An 18,353-nucleotide genomic window follows, 5' to 3' on the forward strand; every position below is an offset into this window, starting at 1 on the left:
TATTAAAATTGTTTAATGTGGAGGAAGAGTGAAAAAGTATGCAACAGAGGACAATCAATGTTTTGTCCAAATAAGAGCATTGTTAGCAGAAAGGACCTGGTGTAACCTGAAAACCAAATCCATCATTAAATGAAACTCTGCTTTTCACACTGGAGAAGCAGCATCTTAATGAATTATTGTCTATATTAACAGCACCCTTTGAACATAGTATGAATTCCTGAGACAAGTGTTCACAGCATAAATTTCTGATTCTCAAGAGGTTTTTTTATTTTCAACACAAATATAAAAAGTAACATCACCAATCCATTATAACACTAACGGCAGTAATGGGTAAAACCTGAAAATTCATGGGAAAGCTATAATCTTCCGTTACACGGCATACAACAAGCAACTCAATACTTTAATGTTTTCTTCTTTACATCCTACTGATACATGAGGCTTGTAGATGCATTCTTAAATACTGAAGGCAAAGCAAAATAAATGAGAAAACCATATAAGTTGGAAGAAAAGAATCAATGCTGACATTAACGTAAGATAATTATTTTTGAATCAAGAAATAATAGTAACAAGCATCTATGAAGAAGTTTATCTTCAATTCTACTTCAGAAAGTAGTTTTCTGTTAATAATACAACCTTTAAATGTAAAGATGTTTTATGCCTTTTACTCCATTAATAGAAATAAATACCACTAAACAGCATGGAACAATACTGGGTACAGTTACTTTTAACACTCACTATTTGATAGCTTTAAATGACTTTTTCCATAGGAGACAGGAGCAATAAGTTTTCTTGGGTTAGTAACAACAGCAGACCTGGAGTCTGATCAGTAGCGGTCATACAATTAGTTAAAAGAAAACAGCAATGAATTTATGTTTCATAATAACTTTTTTACTTGTGAAATGTTAATTCTAGAAAAATTCATTAATGGCCTTATATACAGAGAATGAATGCCAGCAAACAAATAAACTCAATTTACCAATGACACTCTGCCAACAAATGGTGACTCATTAACTGAACAAGAAAATTAACAATCATTTTCCTTAGAAAACAATAGTAGGCAAAAATATAATTTGGCATTATTTCCTTCTTATTAATGTGGACACTAATTAGCATCGCTATATAAAAAAGATTTGAATCAAATGTCAAGGTCTCAGAATTGTCTGAATTCCTCTTTGCTTAATTAATCCAAATATTTAAATTAGGTTCTTCATGTAATTTGATGTTTCAACCAGAAAACACTGAGTTCTACTCATAGGCACATAAAATTATTATTTGAATATGGCTTATTGTCCTGGCTGAACCCAGGACACTTACGTAGCTTGCTTTTGAAGCCTGCAACTAAAATAAAGATGTAATCTCTTCACATAAAATATCTTTAAGTCATTTTGTTAATTAGCTAAGCACTTATCCTATTTAACTGACCACCAGATCTCATGTAGTAGACAGCTCACTAGGTTTGTGATTTTTCTTTTTACTTACAGGTCTAGAATATTAACACAAACTACGTTTCAGGTAAAAATTCTTCCCTAGTTTTCTCATAGTTTCCAGAAATTAAGGAAATAAAGTGTTTTGGATGATGCAGTGGTTAGTGACTGTCCAAAATTTTATGTTAGAAAAGCTGCATATTAATAGCACAGAAAGCAAATACTGTTGCATGCATCTGCCTATCTCAGTTTGTGATTTCTCCACATTTCTCTTTAAGCGATGGTCCTTGCAGCATTCATGGAGTGTTACACATTCAGTGCAGTTTTTACTTTTCTACAAAACTACAGTTTTTGTTTTCCCTAGAATACTGACACTTAAACTTTGCAGGTTTTTGTAACAAGTATTAATTGTCCCTAATTAGGAAAACAACATTCTTTCTCTGTTTTACTTAGAAATGCCCACAATTTTAGCACAACAATGAGCATCGAACCCAACTCTGCCCTTGGTGCAAAGAGTGAGCAGATATTAGTCTCCCCCTCCTCAAGAGTGTTACAACACTGGACGAAAATAATTCAAGCTGGTCTTTTTTATCATGACCTAAAAATGAATCCAAAGGTACAGTGCAGTATCATCCATGTATCCATAAATTATGGAAAGTTTCTGTCTAACTAAACAAGACTGGTTATTTTTTCATTTTTTATTTATTAGAAATTCTCATTTCACCTTTTTTTATTTTAGCAAATCTCATTTTAGAGAATTATTCTTACAAATTCAAATGATCCTTGTGTCTCACTAGACTTTTTAAGCACTTCTTTGCTACCTGCATCTGTTAACAAGAATCTCATGTGAAGGGACTCACATTTTCTTCAAGATGAGATGAGCTCCAGAAAGTGAAATCTTACCCTTGATAATAATTTTGAGGTAATCTGTAATTACGCTGTTTTCTTGTCAGGTGCTGGAAGTAGAATCAATATTCTTTATAAGTAGATCAGTCTTCCAGAGAAAATCTCCTAGACATGTGGCAAATTGAGAGTACCCTTGGGAACAAAAAAAGATCTGTGCTTGGCTGTTCCATCACTGTCAATTCAGACGTATTCAGAAATCTAGCCAGCATTTGGAAACAGTAATTCCTTCAAATATTTTTAACGTCAGAAACTGCATGACTGTTGCATTAGTTACAAATAATATTACCCTACAGAAACCCCAACTAACTATACAGATTAACTCACATGCACTTTGTCCTTTTTACATGGCGCTTCAAACAGTAACCAATGGATGCAATCTCCACAACAAAGCCTTAGCCACTAAAGAATCAGAGAAGAAATGGAGAGTGTTTACTGAAGAAAAAAAAAGATAGAGTTCTAGTCATGTTTTACTGACTGTAAACTAATTAACTGGGGCAAGGCAGGACATCTAAGAGATGCTGTATCTGTACTACTGGACAAGATGCATTTGCTCCCACAACAAGAATTAAAAAATATTACAACATCACACTCAAATGGAACACCTAAATAAAGCAGAAGTGAAAAAGAGATTTCCCTTGCTTCCTTTCCAAAATAGAGGGCCTGACTTCAACACTTGTACTAATGTGGCGCTGATTAGAATAAAAGAATCAAATCTTAAGAAAGTGATAAATAGATAATCATGAAAGTGTTTGCTGCACAGCTCCAGACAGCTTACAGTTTTTAGATCACTGCCATCATACTGCGAAGTCAAAGAAACAAAATGAGAAAAAAACCCCCAAAAAATAGTTCAAGGACTTAATGTACTAAATTTGTTCCTTTAAATGGCAAATAGCTTTATTCATAAAGAAAGGACTGCAAATACTAATAGGCTAGGAAAGGGACAGCAACCTATCAGAATAGTATTTTTTTTTTTAATACAGGACCTAATAATAAAATTTTAATTGACATACCCATAGCACCTGTAAACTCACATATATGAAACAATATAAATAATTTTCCACAAATTAAACCCTGAAAATAAATGATTTTGCATTGCATTTGCCACAACACTTACAGAATAAACTACTTTCCATATCCTTTCCATGACGAAATTACCACCTAATCACTGGACAGAAGTGGTTAAAACATTGCTTAGAAGCAATTTGACTGGTACTATTTTACTAACTTACCTGGACAACAACTGCCAAGCAAGATCAATCTTAAACTCCATTTGATTCAAGATGCTACTTTGAGCTGTGTTTAGTACTGAATGCTTAAGAGGTAAGTCAAAGAAACATCAGAAAGCCTAGTGACTATTAGCTTGGAAAATCTATGTAAAAAATGTCTACAAAGCATACTTTATGAAAATAAAATTGAAATCCATTTTATGCACACCACTTCAAACTGTTACCATTTAGTATGTACCTTAAATTATTTTCAATTTATTTTAAATATTAATGAATTCAGCAACCTCAGAAACTGCAATAAGGTAATTAGTTTAAATTAGTTTAGACCAGCCTAACTAATTACAGAATATTCTGACTGTAGACTAGTTTCAAAGGCTTAGGTGAGCAGTGAAGCTGACGTAATTTATATAGTATTTAGTATAGTAAGAGTAATACTGTCTCTGTGCATCATTTTACATCTGGTATATATATAGGTTTAAATGCAAATTGACAAACAGAATGGAAATATCAGATTAGGAAGAGAAAAATGTGCTTTGTGCTGAAGAATAAAAAAATGTTACTTTAAAGCTGACAAAAGGTGAAAAAGTTGTAGGACATAAAAGTATGTAGAGACTTGGTTGAGCTGTTGAAATAAGTTATCCTTTCCAAACTCGTAATGCACCCTGTAATTTTCTAAATAAAATTCAATACGCTAAGTAAAAACAGTTCATATGCATTTCTGAGTTTAAAATGCTTAACAAAAACAAACTCCACCTACAGTTATCAATACCCAATTGGAATCAAGAGGGTTAACCATGTAATCTGATAACGTGAAAGACAATATTTTATTTCTAACCTCTGCTGCCAGTTGCTGAAGAGAAGGAGATGCAACAGGATGTAAAGTTGAGTTGCCTGTGACTGGATTATGGAGGCTAATGTAAGCAACAACATTTCTTTGAAGAACTCTCTTAAGATCCTACAACAAAAGCAGAGCAATGGTTATTACTATCTATCATTATAATTAAGACTTGTTTTGTTCTTTCAGCTTCTTTTAGGGAAAAACTGAACCCTAGTCTTTTGTACTCTGTTATTGCCTAAGTATTATGTAACTACTACTTCTTACAATATACTGTTAACGACTTCAAAGGACATCTTAATGTTATTTCTCTATATAACGTAAGTTAGAATTCCATTTCACACATCATCCTAACAGAATGCAAATAGGCCTGGGAGGAATTAAAAATGACTACATGTGTAAGGCCAAAACTGAAAACATTACATACTGTGAAACAACATGATGGCCTTTTAAACTTCTGCCAGACAGAAGACAAACTTCGAAGCTAATCATTACCAACAGTTAAATGTACTCAGAGTTTTAGAGACCAAATTCAGATCTGAACTGCATAAGTTTCCCAGTGTTTTCATTTCAGTATTTTTTAGACTATAAAAATTGCATTTACAAACTGTTTCAATTATTATCTCTTTTTTAAGATGATCCTCTTTGCCTTTTCAGTAATGAGCCACTCTTTGCATGAAGCATCTCTTTATATTGAACAGAAGGGGTGTAATGCAATTACATCTGATGTAAAGCTGACTTGAAGTGGAACTAAACAAATTTTGCTTCCAGCCTGGATCTCTTCAACTTGATTTTTTCACAACTCTTGTTTTTGAAGAATAATCATGTTGGAAGTATGAAACTTCAATGAGAGCTAGCTGCTTCTCACGCATGCTAAAAAGCAATTAACTCTTCATTTTATCTACTGTTCTAATTCAGCAGCTGTGAACTTCTCTGCTAGCTATTCCTTTATTAACTTGTGTCCACTGTATGATCAACAACACTGATTTTCTTTCAGTAAGCTGGTTTCTATTCTGCTGAAAGAAAGAGCTCAAGGAATTGTCTGTGCCAGATTGTGTCTAACTCCTTAGCACAAATATTTGGAAAGTGAATCAGCACAAGCCATAGAGATACAGTAATACTTATGTGATTAACGTAAACCATAGTACAGTTCTCTTCATTCAGTGTGGTCTTGATTCAATTCTCCCCACACTATCATTATCTATCGCCACATTTTTAATTGATAAGCCTATCAATTAAAAGCTAGCAACTGTTGAACCCCCAAGAAGTAGAAAAAGCCCTCTAAGCTATTCCTGGGCCTACGTCTTTTTCTGAGGTTTCCCCTCTCTCTCCTCCAAACTCCTCTGCTGAATTAGGGAGGGGAACAGTTCCCAAAGGCTGTAAAAGCAACATTAACAGCGATAGAAACTTGCTGTCTCATTATCACATGCTCCATTCCACAGGAACTCCCTCTAAAGATTTTTTTACTACATTTGCTCTGGAGTTCATGAAGGTACAGAGACAGACATCACATACCAGCTAATGAACCATAATTTCTATGCGTCAATTTCATCATTTTTTTGTGCTTTCAACAAAAGTAATCATTATTGCAATGAGTCTTTCTAAAGCTATTTTACCTCTGCCCATTCATATGAACCAATGTTTCCAAATAACGTTCCTCCCCATGAGCAGAAAACAATGGTCCGGTCAGGTCTCCAGCCTTTCTTAACCTTCAGTGTCAAGGCTTGTATAAATGCTGTGATGATAGCAGTGCTACTGGCCCATTCTTGTCCACTGTAAGTATTCAAACTGTTGTGATGACTACCAATGATGACGTATCTATCTGAAATGTGAAAAAAGGAACAGAGAGAGAATCTTATTTCTTCTGGATATTAGCATTAAAAGGATTTTTAGAAAGCCTAAAAGATTAACTGTATTAGTCTGTAATGTTATTAATACAACACAATGCTGTCAACAAAAAATTATATGATCATGTGCAAGACAATCATACACTATAAATAGATAAAACTGTGAATACTAGTTAAAAATATACTAGTAATTAAATACATGTATATACTTTCCTAATTTAAACCCTTTGTCCTTGCCCGCATTGTTGCTTATTATTCTCCCTTCTTATAAATCTGATATATACCATTTTTACAGCCAGGACTTCTTCATATTGGTAATCTAAGAAAGTCCCAAACTCACATTAGAGCGTTACAAAAAAATCACAAATGAATAAGCAGGAAACTCTATCTTCAATACATATTAGCATCCAAAAAAGAAACGAAAAGGTGCGGTAGTACAATGAGAAACATCGAGAAAATACACAAAGTATTAGTACTCCCTCACCTGGAAGACTGTGTTCAGTGCTCACCACCCTATCTCAAAAAAGACATTGTAGAAACAGCAGTTGAGAAGCTGGTAACCAGAAGGGTTATATATCAGGACTTAGACTTCCATGTAAGGAGACACTGAAAAGACCTGGACTGCAGGTTTAGAGAGGAGACATGACAGAGGAATAGATATAATGAATGAAACAGAAACGATAAGTCAGACCTAGCAACTTTGATGATACTGGAGGAAACTATTTTATAAATAGAAAAGCAAGAAGTTTCAACCTGAAATAAAGAACATGCCCATGGTTATCCAGAAAATAAACTCACATTTTTTTTTTTTTCCAGAGAAATTAAACGAAAACTTTATCTCTCAAGGCATAATATATAATCAAAATACTAAGTCACAAGTGTAAAGAATCTCATTTTATTCCAAAAGGATGATGCGGTATGAAACAATATGAATGACTAGTGTGACTGAGGCGTGTCAAGAAGTCAAAGCAGAGTTATACTGAATGACTTATTAAAATATTGGATCTTCTGTGTGAGATGAATTCAAAACTGAAGCCTCTTCAAAGGACCGCTTCTTGGTTGTGTTCTAGTATTTACTAAAGTCTCTTTCTGGTCCAGATCTAGACTTCTAAGGGAGTTCTTTCCATATTTCAGGACACCGATAAAGAAGAGAAGAATAGTTATCAAGTGATGCCAGATCCACAAGAATCTCCAAGCGTCAGTTGGGTTCCAAAAGTGCAAAAATTTTTAGTTTTCTTTCTTTATCCAATGGGATTCATTGTTTACTGTTGTCAGCACACTGGAATGCAGCAACACATAGGTGGGAAATGCCTGTGTTTTATATTTGCTTATAAAATTAAGTATCTTCTCCCCAGTGTTTTTTTGCAGTGACTGCTGCCTAGAAAGAATGTTAACTGAACACTTATGAACACTTTGATTATTAGACCACTCTCAGTCAAACTGAACTTCTACCAGTTTTGTTTAACAAAATTCATGGAAATGTTGTTTTGTAAGGAATTAAAAGTACTTTTTAAACAGGGTATCTGTTATGTACCTGTAAAACAGCATCTTCACTTAACTGCTTGGGGGGTGAACAGGCATGTAAATGAAACTTTCTTTCTAAAAGCAGAAATGTAAAATATAAATCTAAGTGCACATAGAATCATAGAACAGATAGGGTTGGAAAGGACCTTAAGATCACCTCGTTCCAACCCCCCTGCCATGGGCAGAGACACTTCACACTAAACCATGTCACCCAAGGCTCTGTCCAACCTGGCCTTGAACACTGGCAGGGATGGAGCATTCACAGCTTCCCTGGGCAACCTATTCCAGTGCCTCAGCACCCTAACAGGAAAGAACTTCTTCCTTATATCCAATCTAAACTTCCCCTGTTTAAGTTTTAACCTGTTGCTCCTTGTCCTATCATTACAGTCCCTAATGAAGAATCCCTCCCCAGTATCCTTATAGGCCCCCTTCAGATACTGGAATTTAATGTAACAAAACACAATCTACAACATAGAATTCTGCAACCTGTGTGTTACCTCACGAGATGTTTAATTATAAGTTGCACAGACAGTGAAAAGTCATAGGTTCTTCAACTTAATGTTAGAAATTGGGAACAGAAATTAATGGCCTTACAGGCTTCTAGGTTGTCAGAGGAAGTGCCACTAACATAGGGTGAGCACACAGGATCAATGCTTGCCCCATATTTTAATCTCTGTTCAGTCTGTGAACAGTATATGTGAAAGGGAGTGGAAAGAGACTTTATGTAAAATAGTATAGGGCATTTTGATGGAGAAAAAAGCTACAAGCAGCAATTTACTTTAGGAGATGCAAGCTGAATGAACAGGGGTAAAAAATAACAGCTGGTGCCTCCTTTGAAATTCTTTATCTTTGCACATCTCTCCCTTTTGAATAGAGGCAATACCCTGAAGCAAATGACTATAGGAAAAGCATAGGAGAAAGGATGGTCATGCTTAAAGAGACAGCAGCTGTCCTTTCTCATAATCATTTGCTGAAGCATGTGGAGAAAGAGATCAAACGGCAATAAAAGAGAAAGAAAGGACTAGAGAAAGAGAAAAAATATTCACCGGATACTTGTGAATGTGATAAGATGGGATAGTATTCAGGGTAGTGATGAGCTGGACAACAGGGATTTATCATTAAAAAAGAGTGACTTTAAACTGTCTTCTCATTTTCAACCACATCCAACAGAACTACAAAATCAGTGTTAAGTTTTTCAGGGCTTAAAAGGCCACCAACTATCACATTTCCTCTGCTTTTAATATCTTGGTTTCATTTTGGATGCTCAAATGTCAAGTAAGATCACTACTACACAGATGTGTTTGTGTTTGTGTTAGGAGACCTTTAAGCAAAAACCAAACAAATAAACAAAAATTCAAAATCCACCCTGGACAACGCTCTGCCGTCTTTAAGTGCTACAGATAAATTTTGCTTTTTTTCTACATTTCTGGGAACATAAAGGTGACTGTTTCAGGCGTATGAGACTAGCAAAACTCTACTGAAATGACAGAATCAATGGCAAGCAAACAGGAAGTTCTCTAATCAATTGAGAAGGCATGGCTACAGTATCAACCAGGAAGAGTAGAGAAACAAATGAAGGTTTAATATTGATCCTGTACAAAATGTTATCATTATGCATTAATTGCTTAACTTGGGCCTATATTAAAAGTCAGTTGCTATGGCCCTTGTTCAGCAAGACATTTATGGGATAAACTGTTGACATCTGGGAGTGCTATTGACTTCATTATATATCCTTTACTTTTTAAATTTAAGCAGATACTGACATACCTTTATGGTAACATCTTGTTAAGAATTCAATAATAACATGAAAGATTCAGGCACAGAGAAGATAAAGAATTTATCAAACAGAAACTGAAGCCTTTTATTTGTCTTGCTTCTTTTCACAATTCAGTACATTTTATGTCTAAATATGGAAGTTCCTACCTTTCAAATTCCATGACTGCTATTTAGAACACACTGGCAATAGTAGACTCATAACCTCAAATTCATGAAGGAAATAAAATCCTTCACTGATATTAAATTAACTGTGCTAATTGTTTTCTATTTTGGGTTTGGTTTCTTTTTTTTGTTTGTTTGTTTTGTTTTGTTTGATTGCTTTGATGGTATTTTTTTAAATGTTCTGGTGAAAAGCACAGCATTCAGCATGCACAACACTAAGTCATTATTTCTCTAACAGCAATAAGCTTAAATCCTCCCCACCTCCTTTATTCCATCACTTAAACATGTAATGACTAGCCAACCTCCTAAGGGACTCTAGATAAATTTACAACCTTTCTTCTGAACCTAGTAAAAGAGCATTAATCAAGACAAACGTCATGATGTTTTGATGATGGTGCCATCTGTACATTAGAAATTGGACTGGGTCTACAACCCTTTGCACTATGTAAGTAGCCAGCAACAGTGCTCATTTCCACTGCAGAAATCCTTCAACTTCTAGACAAATTCACTCGCAGACAGAATAAGCTCAAAATTATCTTCTTTCCTATGATGGCTTGATATCTTAGTATCCACATACAACATCAAAGGAGAGATGAGATTTGTGGTTTATGCCACAGTTGCACTTACAATCTTCTTTAATTCATGGATGTACCGAACAGTAATTATAATTCATAGACTTGCATAAAACTAGCATAAGCCATGATTGTAACAAAAAACAAAGCTGCAGCAAGAGTGATTAAGAGCTTAGTCACAGATTTTTGTACACTATAAGAATATTCGATATTGGATTCTCAACTAAAAATCTAACCTAACTAAGCCAGAGATCACACTGACCTACACCTTAGTTTCAGCGAGACACTTGAATCTTCTTGAATTTTGTAGGGATGCTCTAGACTTGAAGCATAGAGCTTTATTTCTCTCAAAATTCTGCTTACATTAGAAAAAAAACCTTTTCTAAAGATGTACAGACAGCTTGCAAAATAATTTGAATAATGCAATAAAGTACATCCTAAAATTAAAATCACCAACGTAGTTACCTGGTATAAACCACTGATACTCTCTACTCCTGCTTTTTGTGCAAAAATATGCTTAATATATATCTGCCTATAATATCCCCCTGAGCTCATTTTCTGTTTAACCCTTATGTTTTATTATAAATCAAATTACAAACTGACTGCAACAAATGCTCTCTCCTTCTTCTGTATTAGTGCATTATCTGTCAAAACAGAATCCTGATCCCAGCTATGACTTCCAGCCATCATGAAACAAATAATTGATACAAGTGCTAATGAGCTATTTACCTGGAAATGTGGCTCCTTTTAAATATCCAATAACATTAGAAATTGTCTTGTAAGTTGTGACTGACTGAATATTCAGACTGATTATTGTTTTGCCTGTTAAAAGACAAAAAGAAAAAAAGAAAAAAAGAATGTTAAACTTGTTTATCCAGCCAAGTAATCTACAGGATGCAGATATAAATTCCCCACAAGTTAAACAAACAAACAAAAAAAACCCCAAACAAACCAAAAAACCCACCCAACCAACAAAAAAAATCACAAACTAACAAAGAAACCCCAACAAAACAAAGAAAAAAAAGACATTCTCTTAGTCCCATTTTAGCAGTGGGGTTCAAAGCTGGAATCTCAAAACAGATCTCTATTCCTTGAGTTAAGATATCATTCAATTCACCGAGAAATATTACTTAAGTCTTTACCTTGGTATTTTTTTTCCCCACCTAATTCTTCACCCAGGTCAATCTTTCAGTAACATTCACAAAATTATACCTGGTTCATGTTATACTATTCTTCTAGAGAAAACCCCCTACGTTAAATCAGATGGGAAAAGTTAAGACCTTTGCATTACTTATTACTTTGCCAGCATAGCCTCTGGTTATACATTTGTGAACTTAAGCCTACAGAAGACAGGGTTTTGTTTTTTTCCTTTTTTTTTTTTTTTTTTTTTTTTTTTTTTGGGTTTAGCTGGTATCAGCTGAGGAAATGGTGCAAATACAAAGGCAGTAAAGTTCCCAAACCTACTAAAATGTACAGGACTTGCCAGTATTACTATGCCAGTTGAGACTGCAGTGCAGGATAAAGCCACAGAGAAGTAAATGTCTGAGTTAAAATAGCTTAAAAAATGTAACTGTCTTTTGCTGAAAATCACTGTCATTCCCTCAGTGTCTCAGGTGGGTCACACTGACCATACTAACTCCTGCAGTTTTTGTCAATGGAAACAAAACAACTAACTACAGGGAGCTGCAGATACCTTTAAAATGTTTCATTTGCATTATAATAGGCTGTATTAACATTCACCTCATCTGAAAGGTCATAAATTCTACCTGAGAAAAGTCAAAATGTCTTAAACGGCTCAAACTTAAATGCTAGCGATTGTCTGACAATAACCACCCTGTCATCCCAGACCTTTAGTGAGGTTCTCTTACATCGAGTGCAGCACCACCCCCATGACAGACCTGTGTTTAAAGGCATTTTTGAGCCTGAATTCCTTCCATGTCTGTATCCCAACTGTCACAGACCAAAATTAAAATATTCCATGGATCATTTTGTCTCCATCTCCCATGCTATTATCCTCCCAAAGATGTATTTCTAACAGTTTGTTTTCTGGCTGTGTTTCCTGAGATTGTGATGAATGTGCAAGTGAGAGCTTACTCCAACATGCAAAATAAAAACAATACATCTCTATGATACTTTTTTCAGGGTTCATTTGCTGGTACTTCATCTGAGAAATTTACTTTAAAATTCTCCTAAAATAAAATCCAATATATTTTCATTCACTAGTCTCCAGTGATATTTGAAAAAAACAAACCAACTGCTAGACTCTTTCTTTGTTAAAAAAAAAGTCCTAGCAATATTTATTCTACTTTCTACTCAGATAAAACCTGCTATAAACAGATGTGTCCTCTATGTGACAACCTTGTTTTTGTTAGAACGCAACAGTAAAGAAAATGCAAGTCAAGCACAATTAATTAAAAATAACACACACCACCCTATTTTGCAATAATCAATCACAGCAAGTTTGTATTTTGATCCATCATGCATATGTTGGGTTTTAAGTTATAATTAACTTTGCTCTTCTGATGTAAGTTACTGTTATTAACCATATTATGATGAATTGTTTGTTCTATAAATCTCAATTCTAGAAATTTTTAAAAAAGTACATCAGTAAGAAAAAAACCCACAAAATCCAAAGAGTTCCCAGCACTGTACCTATGCTCTCTTTTCAGTATTTTAAACCAATATGAAAACAGCTCATACCATCCACGTTAATCAAGCAATTTAAATTTTATCTATACTATGCAAGTTACTTCTTGCTGCTATTTCTCACCTACAACCAATCTAGAGCCAACTTACCCTGATTAAAAAAAGATTTTCAAGTCCAAACTGATTTCCTTTCCTTTTCTAACCCTACAACATTTTAGATATGTTTCTTTAGGCCCCATTTCAAACAAAAAGAACATATGTCCTTTTGAAGACAACTGACAACTGTTTTTCTTTAATCAACATCAGCTATCCAGTCTTCAGCTGACAATAAAGAAATGGAAAATTAACTCCTGGCAGTACACATATTCTGGAATCAGATATTCGAGTTCACAGTCATGTAACACAGCAGTCAGCTTAAAGTGACTTGGGCTTAAAGGCTTAGTACACCAGATGAAAAGGCTGAAAATACTCTTTGGAGTATGTAGCAGAAGTGAAATTTAATCGCCTTTAAACAGTTCTGATAACAAACCGATCTTCCGAATGCTGTATTTTAAAGATTTTGACATTTTTCTTCTGTATTCTCTGAAAACTAAGCAAACTTTAGCTTAACATTATTTAGGTTACACTTTGAGTTTACATAAACTAAAAGCTACTTCTGAAGGAGAAGTATTTATAGTCAGTATTATTTATCTATTTATTTCTTGACTTGGAAATTATAAACTGCCTCATACCAAATGACTACCTACTCCTCTCACAATTACATAGTTATTTTTGGAAATGCACAGTTATTTCCCATTCATTTTAGACCTCCCATTCATTTAGAACTTCAGATGAACTAAAAACTACATGTAGCCTGTAAAATGAGTTATGTTTTATTTGGGCTTTTTTTTTTTTTTTTGCTTTTAACCTTATCCTAAGCTCATACCAGCATAGAGGAGTATAGGTTTGAGCCTGATTTTCTTTAATTCTTGAATCCTGATCATACTAACCACCTATAATCAGACAGTTTTCTGAACATTCATTTCAGTACTGTACTTTAAAAAGCATCATTAGGGACTAAGGCTTGAAAATTGAACTCATTTGACAAGATTTTTGCTACTTATATACAAAACTTTCCCTACATACACATTTAACTCAAGTGTAGAAGTATCGAGTACTAACTAAATTCACATATTTTGATAATGCAGTTCTTGTATCATAAACCCAGAAGTTATTTCAGAAGATTGCAGAAACAAGGTACATTGAATAACTTTAAGTAATCCAGTTTTTTAACATGAATATAATTCCTACTGAAATAAACATTAGCCACACCTGAATAAAAATACATCAGTTTGAAATCACAGTTAAAGTAAAACTTTCAAACATCATCAAACATCCATGGCCATGTTACTTAGGGGGCACTAATTCAGCTGAGGTAGTCAGGATAACATTACATTCAACAGAGTTCTTGTTCCAGTCATTCGAAAACCTTACATCAAGTTCTAATAACTGCTAACTTTCTGAACACACACACACACACACACACACACACACACACTCTATCAAGCTTTTCAGACACCCTGAAAGCTAATAATTATTTTAATAATGAAAGCTACGGTTTTCTAAGTTATTTGCCTGAAGACTCGAGGCTTTAAAGTAGTATCAAATACATGATGATCCAGAGAGAACTAACAGCGGAATGCAGAAACAAAAAGTATTTACATATATAAAAAAAATCAAATATGTCATGGATTTCTTATATTCTGTTGGTGATACTGTACAGAATAATATGGACTGGTACATAACATTGAATACCCTGTTAAGCACACCAATATGGTAAGTATACATTAAACATATAACAGCAGATTTTGCTGCCATTTGAAACAAATGCTTAATTTTCATTGGATGTTATTGTTTAAAATGAGTAAATTCCAACTGACTACTTCCATATTAGACTGCCTAGTTAATGGGCTTTTGAAATGTTACTGGTGTGGGAAAAATATTTTATTTAGTTCTCAGTATTTCATCATGTCAATTCCAAATGAGTGCAAAACCTTATCTACCCACATTTTGCACCAGTTTTCAATTAAGTTCATAGGATTTTAAATGAAGAAATGTAGCTGTCATAAGCATTTATATAATGATATAACTTGCATACCAAAAAACATACATGCAACATAACTACATACTTACGAAAGCAAATTAACCTATAAAATAGTATATACTTAAAAATTTATATATTGTCTCTGAAAAAAATATTACGTGACACTATCAAAATCCAAATGTAAAAATCAATACTAAATCTGTGACAGTGTACAGGATTGTTGAATTATAAAATTATTTGTGCAGGAATATGTCAGAACTCCTAGACAGATGTACGTATAACAAAAACCCTGTACTGTTTTGTTGGGGTTTTTTTTTTCTTCTTTTATATATATATATATATAAATATAAGCAAAACACTATCTAGATCCAGTCTCTTTGAAAAGTAGTTGTTTTATTTTTCCTGACTAGATTTTTATTTGATTAACCAAATATGCTGCTAACATAATTTTTAAATGGATATACATAGGCCCGGAGTCTTCAGGCCCCATCTCAGTTGTAAGAGCTTAAAGAATAAACTTTTTACAGTCTTTCCTGACCTACAATAAGGAATCTAACAATAAATCTACTGAGACAAAAAGCTTTTGAAAACAGGTGATGTCTAGAATAAAGTTCTTTAAGGAGGCTCTAAACCAGGATGGCCTAATGAGATATAGAATAAATGTGTCACTCAATATCATAGATAGTTATGAATTTTGAGAATGCTTCATATTGTTTTGTTGAATTTCATAATCTCAAACTATTTTGAGAGATTCTTCATCTGCTTTACAGCAATCAAAAAAAAGCATCACACACACACAAAAATAATGGCACAGAACAGAATTCTGAAAATACATCTTGATCAGTTACAATTCTGGTAGAAAACTCGGTGAGACTTCAGGTAGTAGTAGAGAGAAGATATATTAAAAAATGTTTCACACTGTTTATGCTTCATTCTTTTCATGAACTTTTATTTAAAAAGAGAATACAGAATTTAAAGCAAACTCAAAAAGAAAATCTGAGAGGATTAGTATAATTGTTTGGATTCAGTATGTCTGTATTACATCTGACTTCCCTACTTAACATGTACTTCTTTGCAATGCCAATAAGTAATATCTGAAGAACATAATTATACTTCTAGTGTTATGTGCAATTAATATAAATTTTGTAGATATGATGTGCACTGCCACACAATATGCTGTCACCTGTATTTCTTTTTTTTTTTTTTGCATTTACATTTAGCATAGTGCACATACCTAGAACTCATGGAATTGTTTGCATATTGATAGCATAGTGTTCATGAAATATGTATTCTTTCTTCCCTCTGACAGCTAGCAAGCTACGAAGGAGAAACACATATAACAACATCACAAGGCTGTAGCCTAATAGGAGGATATATATGTGTCCTTTATCTTTCCATGCCCTTCTTCTGACTGAGAACAAGATAAGCGTGATTTGCATTACTGCAGCACTTGGCAGAGAACTTCTGTCTTGGATGATGATCATGTAATATGGAAACTAAAAGACTCTTCCAATTATTCCTTTTATATAATTAGATTAAAATTTCATATGATCAGAGTTATCTATAAAACTCAGTACGGTGACTACCTGATGCATGGAACAGTATAAAATACATGTTCAAAGTCTTACACAAAATTCTTATGCTAGAAGAATTTTCAGGAGCATTCACTTCTGTTTTATCTGTTCCACTCTCACCTCTTTTGGTAAAGAAGTGGATTGGCTTGCAGGCTATGATGAAGCTTCGCATTGTAGTCATTAAGATTATTCGTCATTGATCAGTAAATGTATTTTGTAAGCTAAAATAAAAAAAACCCTACACCTAGTTCACAGCAAAAGTCATTAAGAGCTCATAAGGAATGGGGTCTTGTTCTGTGCATGTTAACTTTACTGATATGTTCTGAAATAATATACACTCTTTATGATCTTGTTCAATCCAGACAACCTTTCTAGTCTTCTATCTTCTTGGATGCGATTAGTATGAGTATGAAAACTGACACTTAAAGAAGAGGAAAATTACACATATCTCATTAATCTTTTTAACTGCCAGACTTCCAGGCTATGAGCCTTTCCTTTTAATATCAAAGAACCAGCAAATGCTCCTTACCTGACAGTGTTCAACCTGACAGTGTCAAGGCCAGGTTGGGCAGAGCCTTGGGCAACATGGTCTAGCATGATGCTTCCCTGCCCATGGCAGGGGGTTGGAACTAGATGATCTTACGGTCCTTTTCATCCCTAACCATTCTATGATTCTATGATTCTCTATGGTCATTAGTGATGAAAAATACTTTTTAAATTAAATTCCAATAGATAGATTTACTTTAAATACTCAAGAGATTCACTGAAAAAGGATGACTTGCATGTGACTGAAATCCACCAACTGGCAGGTAACTTAAATGACAAAGAAAGTTTACTGCAACACAGCAGGACTTTCTTCATTTATGTTTATAGGCGTGCTTTAGATTTACATGAGTCTTCATAATGTTCTAGCAAATATCCTAGTAATATTCTGCAAAAAATAGAAAGCTCCGAAAGCGTACAGCTTCTCTATAGCATTTCACTCTTAAATTCCTTCTAATTGCCCATTTTGCGGAAAAAGTTCATGGGAGAACAGAATTTCAAATTAATGAAGATTATCAACAATGCACCACACTAAACAAAAAGCAAATCTAATTACTAACTTCAACTAACACAAAACTAATAACTAACTTCAATTCCCACTGTTCGCTTTGTAGGTTCTAAGCACTCAATATATCTCAGATGTTTCTCTCCATATCCTCCTACCCCCTCCGTCACATTATGTCTCTTGAAAACTGCAAGGCTAAGGGAAAAAAGAGGCACTGTGAGAAAACTATATATAAATGTTTAATCATTACTGATGAATCTGCTGTTCAGCTTTTTGAAACATACTGATGAGAGAATTAAGACCATTTTATTCTAATAAATTTTAAGCCAACCAATCATCTGAATTGCTCATTCACCTCTTTTGACAGATAAGTGATGATTTCTACATCAGAAGTGAAATCACTCTCTTAAGTTCGTGCAAATCAATGGGAAGACTGAAAATTCAGCCTTCACTGTTCTCATATGCATTGGTGTGTTCAGCATTTTCTCTTTAGTAGCTGTTCCTATTATTATTATTATTATTATTAAATAGTTACACAAGATTTGTTATCAGAAGACCGGTCTTTTACCTCTTCCATTAAGGCTGCTACTGAATGCTCAGTACACTGTATGCTCCAGCATATCTATAGTTTAACCATGATTTCAAGGCAAAATCTATCATAATGCATTACAGAATTAGGCAAGGCTTCTTATCATACACACTACTTGCTCAATAAACTAAATTTTTTAAA

General features: G+C 34.0%; 1 protein-coding gene across 16 annotated transcripts in view; it reads right to left on the bottom strand.

The window, feature by feature from the left end:
- The window catches only part of NAALADL2 (N-acetylated alpha-linked acidic dipeptidase like 2), a 672,041-nt gene that overhangs the window by 294,194 nt on the left and 359,494 nt on the right, over nt 1–18,353 (bottom strand). For all 16 annotated transcript variants that reach the window (XR_010611523.1, XM_065674560.1, XM_065674551.1 and 13 more), the window contains 3 exons: nt 11,002–11,094; nt 6,008–6,213; nt 4,392–4,511 (listed from right to left, as the gene is read on the bottom strand). Coding sequence is in view for 15 of the 16 variants with exons in the window: in XM_065674560.1 (XP_065530632.1) it covers nt 4,392–4,511; nt 6,008–6,213; nt 11,002–11,094 (419 nt within the window). In the remaining variant the exon portion in view is untranslated. The remainder of the gene's footprint in view (nt 1–4,391; nt 4,512–6,007; nt 6,214–11,001; nt 11,095–18,353) is intronic.

This window comes from Lathamus discolor, chromosome 3, assembly GCF_037157495.1.
Source record: "Lathamus discolor isolate bLatDis1 chromosome 3, bLatDis1.hap1, whole genome shotgun sequence".
NCBI lineage: Eukaryota > Metazoa > Chordata > Aves > Psittaciformes > Psittacidae > Lathamus > Lathamus discolor.